This window comes from Salminus brasiliensis, chromosome 22 (genome assembly GCF_030463535.1).
Source record: "Salminus brasiliensis chromosome 22, fSalBra1.hap2, whole genome shotgun sequence".
In the NCBI taxonomy this organism is placed as follows: Eukaryota; Metazoa; Chordata; class Actinopteri; order Characiformes; family Bryconidae; genus Salminus; species Salminus brasiliensis.
In genome coordinates, this window is record NC_132899.1 from 12,670,773 (window position 1) to 12,682,771 (window position 11,999).

General features: G+C 38.6%; 1 protein-coding gene across 2 annotated transcripts; it reads left to right on the forward strand.

The window, feature by feature from the left end:
• Positions 1–94: 94 nt before the first annotated feature.
• On the forward strand, positions 95–11,017 carry mbtd1 (mbt domain containing 1). 2 transcript variants are annotated; one of them, XM_072667607.1, is made up of 17 exons: positions 95–303; positions 1,795–1,993; positions 2,651–2,784; positions 2,893–3,007; positions 3,232–3,314; positions 3,418–3,535; positions 3,620–3,754; positions 3,851–3,939; positions 4,131–4,365; positions 4,526–4,581; positions 4,696–4,800; positions 4,929–5,076; positions 5,164–5,246; positions 5,479–5,713; positions 6,396–6,467; positions 6,850–7,017; positions 7,632–11,017. In XM_072667607.1, the coding sequence occupies exons 1-17, from the start codon at positions 283–285 to the stop codon at positions 7,748–7,750; spliced, it is 2,115 nt and encodes a 704-aa protein (XP_072523708.1). In that variant the 5' UTR covers positions 95–282; the 3' UTR covers positions 7,751–11,017. The 2 variants fall into 2 exon arrangements, with proteins under 2 accessions (XP_072523708.1, XP_072523710.1); XM_072667609.1 differs by lacking the exon at positions 6,850–7,017.
• The last annotated feature ends 982 nt before the right edge of the window (positions 11,018–11,999 follow it).

An 11,999-nucleotide genomic window follows, 5' to 3' on the forward strand; every position in this document is an offset into this window, starting at 1 on the left:
CCTCTGCTCAGATCGGCTGCTCTCGGCTCTAACTTACTCGCCCTATTTTTGTGTTATCCGATGATGACGACATCGCTTCCGCACCTATAGTAAACAGGCACGGAAGCGCATGCGCACTTGTTCAATAACAATTGTTGCTAATCAGCTGGAGTTATATATTTTATTTTATTTTTATTTTCTTTGTGCTTTCCGTAAATATCCCACACAGAAGCCCTACATTCTGGGGCATTGGAATACAACGTAACCAACTAGCGTAAGGTGACGATCTTACATGAAGGGCTAATGGAAGACGCTCGGGATTTGGTAAGAGAGGCAGAGAGAGAGACACAGAGAATATGTGCTTCCTTGTTTCGGTTGTGAAGCAGCAGTTAGCCTCGTTAGCTCGCTCCATACAATCCTCTTTGTTATGGTTGTCAGTTTCCAGCAAAGCTAATGTTAGCTACCTCACGAACTTGGCAGTCTTCTAGCAGTAAAAAAGCAACCCCGAGGGTTGATTTACACTCTGTCATGTTTGTAAAGATTATTTACAGCTCACTCCAGTTCTTTATTTAGTATTTTGTGAAACCCGAGGCCCATTACAGAGCTCGCTAATCTGCTGCTAGCGTTAGCTCCATGGCTAGCTAGCTAGCTAGCTAACTGGCTCCACTCCAGCTATGTTCACAGCAAAACAGAGGCGCTGCTGACCTGTTGGATAAATTACAGACTTGCCGTACTGCGGACTACAGGTTCAGAGTGAAAATCTTATTTATATATTTTTAACTCTTTTTAGACCACTAGACAGCTGCAGAGTGCATGTTGTATTTATTAGAGAGAAGTGCTGTAAAGGGGGGGGGTAGCTTGTAGCTAAGCCATGTTAGTTCTGATCTACACAATACTGCAGTGCTTTACACTACATTCCCCTTCACTGACCTGTGTTTTGTGCTTACGTTAGATGTTTCAGATTGTGCTGATGTTGGTAGCCAGAAGTTAGATGACCCTTTGCCCATACTCTGAGTTGTTTTCACGCTCGTTTAGTTGAATTGTCGCTAATGTTAGTTTTCTTAACGTTAGTAACGTTAGCTGGTGCTAGTTGTCTGGTTTATCGCACCATAGTGAATATATAGATAGCTACGTTATACATATAGCTAGCTATGTTCATTTAATCATCCCATTGCTTTATTTGGATTATTTCCTCTGTTCTGAGGGACGTTTAGGGAACGATTTATTGAATTTAGAGAACAGATCATTACATTGAGGGAACAGATCATTAAATTGACAGTGATCTATTGAATTGCATAAGCAGTTAATTTGGGGAAACTTTAGTTTAGAGGACATATTGTTAAATTGAGGGAACAGTATTAAATAGAGGGCATGGATTATGTCTCAGTATGTTTCTAACTTGATACTCTAAGGGCGCTGCAGAAGAACAAAATTAGAAGAGTTTGAAAAATGAATGAATCAAATCCTGTAACAAATCTGTCCCAAAATAGCCTATACTTGCAAGGTGTGATGTGATGTTAGCTGTATGTGTCTTCCTGCAGGGCTGACTTTTAGGTGTTTCAAACATGTACAGCTCATTTTAAAGTCTAGTAGTATTTAGAGAAGACGTATGGTATTAGTATCAGACAATACTCAGGGTTGCTTGTGTGGTTATTGGGGAATAATTCTCTTTTATGCTCATGTTTTTAGTTTTCATGTTGATTTTATTTTTATATTGTTTTGCTTGGGCTTTTTATGTTGCCATTTGCTATGTTCGGTGTTATCTCTGTTTCTTTTCCTTTTTGGACTAACCCCATTTTCAATGTCTTTGTGCAGGCGGAGCGCAGTTCGCGCCCGGAGCGCAAAAGGAGAGACTCATTCGGGATGTTTGATGGCTATGAGAGCAGCGAGGAGTCGAGCAGCAGCTCCAGCTCGGAAGACAGTGAGGATGAAGTGCGCAGCATCCCTGCCAGCCTGCCTATCATCAAGAACAATGGGCAGGTGTACACCTACCCAGATGGAAAGGCTGGGATGGGTGAGTGTTTGTTTATTTACTACCTACTACAATACTACTTCTAAGCTCATGCCTTAAAGCAGGGTGTCAGATTCCAGACTGGTGGGACTGGAAGAGCAGGGTTTATTGTACCTCTGGCTGGATCCAAACTCCAAACTTTGATGTTACAAATAGCAAATAAAAAGTTTTAGTAAATAATTGTTTTGGATAGAAATCACTTAATCACAAATGCACACACTGGCATAGGTAACCTCCTGAGACAGCATGTATATTTATCAGATCTTATGAAGATTTAATTCCTTTAAATCGTTGGTTTGTTTAATACTAATTCAAAGGCTTTCGAGTATCATTTTTGATGTCCATGTTTACTGCATTTTGAAGTAGAAACTCCTGATTTTAGGTGCACAGAAACACTTTCTATTTCTGTAGCTTTAGTTTGGTGATTTCCCTGCTCAAACACGCCTACTAAACCTCAAAACTAATGAATAAGCTGAACATTATTCAGAGCATTTCTCTCTACTGATCCATGTCTCCCTGCTGATGTTCTGAATAAACAAGGGGACTGTGGCTCTCCTTAATAGGGGCAGGACATCCCTGCTTTGGAGAATGACGTGCACTTGTGCTAGGGTATACATGTACATGTAGTGATCTTCTTTATCTTCTTTTTTACTCTTAAAGCAACTTGTGAGATGTGTGGGATGGTTGGAGTACGAGATGCTTTCTACTCAAAAACAAAGAGGTTCTGTAGTGTGTCCTGCTCCAGAAGCTACTCCTCCAATTCTAAAAAAGCCAGCATACTGGCAAGACTTCAGGTAATTTCTCTACATGTCTGCTGTTTACAAAACAAGCATTTTAACATCTAAGCGAGTCCTTGTGTTTTTCATGCATTTAATACTATGTTTGTTCTGTGTCTCACCAAGGGTAAACCACCAACGAAAAAGGCAAAAGTCTTACAGAAACAGCCTCTAATGGCAAAGTTGGCAGCTTATGCACAGTATCAAGCAAATCAGCAGAGCCAGTTAAAATCAAAATCAGGTAAGACTTGCATGTAGATATATGTGAAATTATATAAATTAGTCAATATAACATAACATATTCTCATATAATGCTTGAGAGCTTATAAGAGGAATTGTAAAGGAATAAGAATAGATATTGACTTGGATTAAGGTTATTGCCTCAGAGGCATTTTGTATAGTAGATCATGCAGTTGAAGTATTAAAGTGTTTCTGCATTTATTTTATTTTTTTTAATTCCCACAGTGGTTCCTGTTGAGGGCTTTGACTGGGGCCGATACATTTGTAGCAATAACCTTACCGGAGCACCAGTAAGCTGTTTTAAGCATGTACGTATTGACCCAAAAGAAGTGTAAGGCAACAAGCCCTCTGTTTGCTCCCCAGTACCTTTTACATCATTTCACATCATTGATCTTTTTTTTTGTTCTGCAGGTGCCCATGGGTTGTTTCTGGGGTGACATCACTGAGGGTGTAAGGATAGAGGTTCTCAATTCTGACACACACCTCTCTACCAAAGTTTACTGGATAGCAGGGATTGTTAAGTTGGCAGGTAAAGCTAAATTTTGCCCTAATCGTGTGTAATTGCTGCAGTATCCTGAGGTGAAGCTAATTATAATCATAATGTTCTTCCCAGGTTTTAAAGCGCTTCTACGATATGAGGGATTTGATAATGACTCGAGCCATGACTTCTGGTGTAATATGTGTGTACCAGAAATCCATCCTGTTGGATGGTGTGCCTCAAATGGAAAACCCCTGGTACCTCCCAAATGTAAGCAATCAGTAGAGCTCTGTGGGTGTATTTCATTTAAAGGCTAAATTGAATTGGCTGGCATGGATGTAATGCATTTCTTTTTTTACTTTGTAGCAATCCAACATAAGTGCTCTAACTGGAAAGCATTTCTTGTGAAGCGACTCACAGGGGCCAAAACTCTCCCACCTGATTTTGCTACAAGGGTAAGCAAGCTCCATGGCCTTTCAATGTAACAGAAATGTCGGATGGACCCAAAGATTAGGCAAGATTATGTTTGAGCTTGAGGGGTCTCATAGCATAGAAGCTGGAAAGTTTTTTTTGTTTATTTGTTAGTTTAAAGAAGAAGAGAAACCACTAACTCTGTTAAAATACTTTCTTACTATTTAAATAACAGGTGCAGGAGGGCATGCAGTACCCATTTAAGAAGCTAATGCGAGTGGAGGTGGTGGATAAGACTCATTTGTGCCGGACGCGTGTGGCTCTGGTGGAGCAGGTGATTGGCGGCCGTTTGCGACTGGTCTACGAGGAGAGCCAGGATGGTACAGATGACTTCTGGTGTCACATGTACAGTCCACTCATCCATTCCATTGGCTGGTCGAGGAGTATTGGACACCGCTTCAAAAGATCTGGTCAGTGTTCTGTGTCACTAACCTAACTGTTCCAATGTTTTTGATAAAGCAAGTTTAGCTCTGTCTGTCATTTACAACAGTTAATCTTTAGATATATTGGAAGTCTAATAACTGTCAAAAATTCTTTTTATGCATTTCAATTTTATACCTTTTTCTGTAGATGTCTCAAAGAAAATTGATGGCCTGATGGATGCTCCCTTCCAGTTGTTTCAGAAGGTAATATGGACATTTGTATGTTATTCGTAAATATTAAGCTCTAGTTTTATGGGGGGGTCACTAACAAATGTTTTTTTTTGTTTTGTTTTTTCTCTCTCTTCTTACAATTCACAGGTGAAAGATGTGGACCAGAGTGGGGACTGGTTTAAAGATGGCATGAAGCTGGAGGCAATAGACCCTCTCAATCTTTCAGCTATATGTGTTGCTACTGTAAGAAAGGTAATTCAAGTTCATTATGAATTAATGTACACATAAATGATGGGAAAATGGAAAAAATGGAAACTTTCCCTAAATAATTAATGAATGAAACTCATTAATTCTTGGAGTTGGCTCTTTCCCTCGCTTAGGTGTTGGCAGACGGTTACCTCATGATTGGGATCGATGGCTCGGAGGCAGCAGATGGATCCGATTGGTTCTGTTATCACTCCACTTCTCCCTCCATCTTTCCTGCAGGCTTTTGTGAAATCAACAGCATTGAGCTCACACCCCCAAGAGGTAATTTGCATAATTTATTTATCAATATTCACACTTCTCTGCTACAAATTATTGACTGATCATTGTGAATCTTAACCTGATCCACAGGGTACAGCAAACTGCCATTCAAATGGTTTGACTATCTCAGAGAAACAGGTTCAATAGCAGCACCTGTGAAGCTCTTTAACAAAGTAAGTTACCATAAAGAATATGGTAAATAGGTGTGTAATCACCTAATATTAAATATCTTAACATTTGTTCGTTTATTTATTTTTTGTTCTTAATCAGCTTTGGATGGTTTCAGATAAGGTGCTCGAGTTTGACAACTTTGTTGTTGACAACAGCTCCTAAAGCTGGTTGTCAAAACACAATTATTCCCTTTTTGGGTCATGTCTTTTGACTAGTTACCTGTATGTTTCTCAGGAGGTCCCAAATCATGGCTTTCGTGAAGGGATGAAGCTGGAGGCAGTTGACCTAATGGAGCCACGCTTGGTGTGTGTAGCCACTGTGACCAGGATCATTCACAGACTCCTCCGCATCCACTTTGATGGATGGGAAGATGAATATGACCAGTGGGTGGACTGTGAGTCTCCAGACCTTTACCCAGTGGGCTGGTGTCAGCTCACTGGCTACCAGCTACAGCCACCTGCTGCACAAAGTAAGTGTATGTTCCAGAACAGCCCTGTAGTGTTTACATAAACTTGAGTGATTTTATGTTTAATTTAATATCAAATTGCTTGTTTAAATTACAAGTACACATTAAATGGGCATTTTAACCTACAAATATTTTTCCAGTATCCAGCATGATCTACACTATTACATAATATGTATGTGTTATGTATTTATTGAACAATCATTGAGAATCTCTGTTATGCTCACCCAGTCCTTATATATTATATACCAGGTGACATCAGTCTTCTCTATGAGGGCCAGTGTGCTTGCAGGTATCATTCAAACCAAGCAGGAGCAAATTTGAGTTGTTTTCAAAGATTGAGTCTAACTGCCTAATCAAGTAGATTCAGCTTTGCAGACGGTGACCCTTGTTATATGCATACACAACCAAGTCAGCATTAATGTAACCGCTGTTGAGCATTTCCAATATCAAAGATACAATTTAATGGACGAATGACTGGAGCATGCAGTCTACTTGGCAGTAGTGTTAGATATTTTTTGTTTTTTAACTTTAGGATACATATTCAAAAGTGTTTGTTTTTGCAGTCCTGATGTGGTCATGGGTGATACATTGTAAATGATAAGGGAGCAGTATTTATAAAAGATGTTGTGATTCACACTGTTTATTCATGAATTATTAATTTCATTTTTACAATTTCCCTCTTCAGCAACAAGAGAAACACCTCCTAATGTGACAAAGCAGAAAAAGAAAGCTCCGCAGTACAAAGGACAAAAGAAAAGTAAGGCACCTTATTTTCCCGCACACTTTTCTGTCTATTCTTTTTTTTTCACAGCCTGACAGGGCTGTGAACTACTTTAGGGTGTTCTTTTGGTCTGGACTGCTTTGGGTCTGATTTGGTTGTGTGTTGAACGCTAATTACAGAGGTGTCACGAATCGGTGGGGTCATGATTAAAATGATAATTAGCAGGGTGGCGGTCCATTCACGGGTGACTGACTCTGGCATGGATTTGAGAGGTAGCGCATGATCATTTGGTGCAGCAGTGAAGTCCTTCCTTAAAGGAAGGAAGGAAGGTGGTGTGCAGGGTGCTTCTGGGAAGTGCAACTCTGTAGTTTGGGTGCTGCAGTTAACTTGGGTAACCTCGGTCTGGCTTGGTGTTTAGAGAGGAAGATTCCAGTGGGGAGGAGGCCGGTCGGGTTTGGTGGGTCTCTGAGGAGGAGCAGTTTCTCAGACGATGAAGAGCAGACTCCACCCCATTACCTGTCCCATCCGTCTGGGTCCAGGCGACCTCTCACCTCAGGTGTGGGGCGTGATTGCTCTCTCAACTCAGGTAAATTCATTCTTAATCTCTCAGGGCCAGGGTGCTGCGGTGTTCTTTACGTTTTATGAGACTTGCCAGCGTGAACAAAGGCAGGGTTGTATGCTTCGCTGGTTGTTGATATAACGTGGGAAGCACATGTTGTTCAAAAAGGACTTTTCACAAGATCTGTCTTAAAAGGTTTGTGGCAAGGTGGCCGGGTCCCAGTTTGTCATGGTCAGTTGAGGACACAAAATTTGGACTTTTGAGATCTAGGATTTGATGTTTGGTGGGCACTAGTGTGGATGTACAGAAATGTATACAGATATAAAGAGCTTCTGTTGTTTTGGAAAATTGCCATGAAAAATAAGTTTTGTATTGTCTATTAGTGTATTATTCTATTAGTGTTACATGCATGCTCTCTCTAGCATTTGCCATTAGGTTCATAATTGTTTTTAGTAATTAATGAAACGTCACATTCATCTATTGTAAATGTGTATCTACTGCCTTACTTTGGCGTTTTTTTCCCCCTCTTTGCTGTTATGATTGCTCTTCTACATATGCTGGATTAACAAGACCTTGTTTCCTGTGCTGCACATCTGTGTATAAATATAATGAACTGCATTTTCTCCTTTGGTCTCTTTCAGAGGCCTCGCTGCAGCTAAAGGAGGAGACTCCAGAGGTGGATGAGTTCACCTTCTCGCAGGGCATCTCGGACCAAGAGAGCAACGGCTCTGGCAGTTATTACATCAAACAAGAGCCGTGAGCCCTGGCCCTGATGGAGCCTTACCTCACTGCCAACAGCACTGGAAGAGCCCATTCAGAGCGATGCACACAAGACCTGGGCGAACAGGGTCACTTTTTTTTCCTCTTCCACACCAGGTCTTTTTTTTCTGTTCAGGTAAGAAAAGCTGACGAAGAGACAATTCAGTAACAGTTTTGCGAGATATAATAGGGATTTTCTTTGGAATGAGGATATTCTTGATTTCCTGACTTTGATCAATTTGCCAGATGGACTTTTCCTCAGTGTTCATTGTACTTGAAGTTTTTTTGTTTTTGTTTTTTTCTCCTTGCAACATTTTGAGTAACATTTTTCAAGACCGATGGTCTCATGCGCTGAATTTTTTTTTTCCTTTTCAAAATCCCTTTTATTTGGATGGGTGTGCATTCTGTAAGAGCAGTAAAAATCTATAATGATCTATAGTGATAAAGTATATCCATCTATCTATGATATATTAACTGGATAGTAGAATAGTGGAGTGAGGGTTAATATTACATCTGGGTCATAAACTTTCCTGGTAAGAAGAGGTATAGCCTAATGGAAAACACTGTCACATTTTGCACTACAGGGATGTAAAAATTAAATGTAAATCAGCCTGTGAAAACGTTGAAGTTACAGCTTTATTGTATTAAGTGGCAAGCAAATGTACACCATGTATAGTGGCTGAAAATACAAAATTGAGAGGGAATATTTGCTCTAGTCAACATTCTGATATGCAAGATCATTTATTTGATATGAAGCCAATGCTGAATATCTGTTAATCTCTTGGAGCCATTTTTATATAACTGGTCAAAGTATTTCATGAGCCACAGAATAAAACGTAAACTTAAATGTCATTATTACCAACAAAAACACTATCTTGCCATTATGTCTGATATAGTAGCACAGCAGAGGAACTTTGAACGACTCCTGATCATGCTGTATTTGTATAATGTGAGATTTGAGTTAATCTCTGATCATTACGATGCCAGTTTACCAGCCTCTCTGCTTGTGTTCCGAACCAATGAGCGATTAAGCCTATCCTGAGAGCAGTCATCAGGCCGATGTATTTTAATCATAACATTCATTTCAGAATAAAGGTTTTTGTACTACCTCTTAAAGTGAGTTTTAAAAATACTTAGGTTAAGGGTTCATGTGTAATCAAGTCGGTTTTGTTGGTTCTTTAACTATACCTTATTGCAATAGGTAGTTTTCACATACCATTGGAAGGACTATAATTCACCATATGCAAAACAAGAGTTTATGACTTCACATGCACTTGGGCAAACCATATATTACACTTTACAAGTTACCAAACATTTATATTTGTAACATAGCATGTTATTGACAGAGTCCTTAAAATGGGAAGAAAAGATATGCAATAATACAGTAATTCTATGTTTTATGATGTCTTATTCTTAAAAAACAAAAAGACACAAACACACACGAAAGTATATACTTACATTCTATAGACCTAAATCAGATGTTCTTACAATATATTGCAAAACTGTGACAATTTTATAGAAGCTAGACTTGAGCGTTCCCTGTTATTGAATATGTTTATTGTATACAACCTAATTGTCGTATAGAAAACAACCAATATTGTTTGCATAGTGATTTATCGTAATATAACTATAATCTCTATCTAGTACCAGTAAGGCTGTTGGTGAATTCTCAGGAAATCTTGCATTTCATTGGCTTTTTTTTATTTTATTTGGAGTCTTTTTGCTTGTTATATTATTGAATCAAGTTTTCTTCATATTGACGATTAATGTGAATTTTTTTTTCTATATTTGCTATTCATTTACAGTACCTCATGAATAATGCAGAACTCAGAAGCTAATCAGAGTTTATTAATTACTGTTGCTCAGGCCTAGTCCTAAAGGTTCAGCACTGCAGGGTTTGCTGTTTTTCCTGCTCCATTACACCTGATTCAGTTGATGAAGGCCTTGAATTGTGTGGATACTGAAAAACCCCAAACTGTACAGTACTGAGTACCTTCCTTGTGACCGACTTTGAGTAACATTTCTATATTCTGATATGGACCCGTTTCCACTCTCATTTCCTCGTCTTCAAAGTGGAGTTTAAATTGTAGGTTCATCCTTTAGAATGGAATATATTCTTTATTGGCCGTTGATTTCCACATGCACAGTTTTGAAAATTCCAACCAATTTTTTTTTCTTATTTTTTGTTTAAAACTTTCTATAGCCACATATGACCGCTGTTGAGGCAATAACATTCTCTGCTACAATGTTGTCATATTGAATATTTTTGGTTAAGTGCTTTTGAAAATATTTCCTTTCTTTCCATTAGACTGTTCACAATTGATCTGGTCTTCTAAACCAGCCTTCGTTTTCTAAATAGGCTATTCCTCGGAATCATAGCATCAGGATTAAAGTCAACACTGGTTATGATGTCAGTTCACTTTGGTATTATTTTTCTTACGACCAAAATCACCTAATCATTTGCTTATAAAAAGACATGACTGTTTCGAGGCATGAGATTTTTGCTGCTACCCTCAAATGAATCTTAACACACCCTAACGCACAATTTCACCTTTAAAGCAAAATCTTTTTTGTCAGTGAATTTGATGCCTTATCCTCTTTTTTCAATATTAAAAAAAAAATCAAAAAACAAAAACAAATTAAGGGATTAAAAATATATAGTAGGTCGATAATCATCAGTGCATGCCGCAGTGTGAGAATCCGATGGAGGCCAGTGCTGCTCTGGCCTTGAATACTAACACGGGTTTTTTGTGATATTTCCCCTGTCCTTAGTAATTACATCATGGTGCTATATATTTGATAACTCATTCATTTGATCTATGAGAGGAAATCAAGTCAGTCATTTTAAGGAGGAAACTGAATATAAAAGTGAAATATATTAAAATTACAAATTTGTATTTTGGATACAAGTAGCTGAATGATTTGTAATAATAAAACTGAACTAACATTGAACCCTCATGGTACATAGAGGTGAGGGTTTTGGGTTTGTAACTTTTTGATAGAGTCTGTAAATGTTCTTTCCTCTGTTTCCTATGATCATTTGTGCCGTGATATAGGGTTTGATAGTGTATAATGTATATAATTCAAATTTGTGTGTGTGTGTGTGTGTGTGTGTGTGTGTGTGTGTGTATGGGGGAGCTCTTGTTGGTTGAGAATGTTGATTTGTTTACAAGCATTGCAAACTGTTTCCGCATGGCTGTGAAAAATGTATCTGTTGATTTTGGAAAACAAAAACATTTTACACTGAATTAAAGATGCTTTAAAAACATTCTCTTCCAGATTAAGATCCCTTTTTGTCCAGATGTGTCGTGTGTGTGTTATCTATAATGTTCTGTTAGTGTGTGTTCTCAATAAACAGTGTTTTTACTGAACATTTGGCCGCACTCAACATCAGTGCCTTTTGCAATTTGTCCTGTGATAATGGATACCATTTATTTATATTGGACACAATTTATTAAAATGCAATAAATGACCTGCAGAATATTCTCCATTTTGGGATGCCTATTACCCAATCCGATTGTAAGATAATTTTGAACTAGCAATCGTCTGGTCATGGTGGCCGCACTTCAGTCTGCTGGACCACCTGGGGGCCCTTGGGTTTGTGGTAAATATAAACAGCAGTGATCTGCATGTTTTGCTCAGGGTAAATGCATCATTTACTGCTGTGTACATTTAACATAAACCCAAGGGTCCTGAGTGGTCCAGTGGACTAAGGCGCTGTCATTGTAATCAGGAGGTTGCTGGTTTGAGTCAGGGTATGTGTGGTTTGGGTAGTTGGTAGTTCAAGATGAGGGGAGAGGTTTTAGTATATGTATTTATTTAATTTTACATATACTTATTTATTTTAAACATAAATCATGTAATCTCTAATAACGCTAATGTTACCTAAGTACACTTCATATCACAGTCTGGCCAGCCTGTTGGTCAAGGGTGGGATCTGTGCGGTGGATCGACTGAGACACACATACTTGGATCAAGCCCACAGCCCAATCATCTGTAGCCTGGGGCTCTAGCTGCTGAACTGCCAGCCAACAGATCTAACTGTTGTATATTAACTTATAATAGGTAAGGAAGTTTTTATGTTTTTTTCCTTTTTATGTGTCTTAAGACATACAATACATGAAATAAAAGGAGATGATATAACTATAAATATTATTAAGGCTATTTATTAGTCTTGGTGAGTGAGTAAAGGTTTACGGATTGATGTTTATTGAAATAGTTGCATGTTTTTAGAGTTTGGAGTAAAGGGG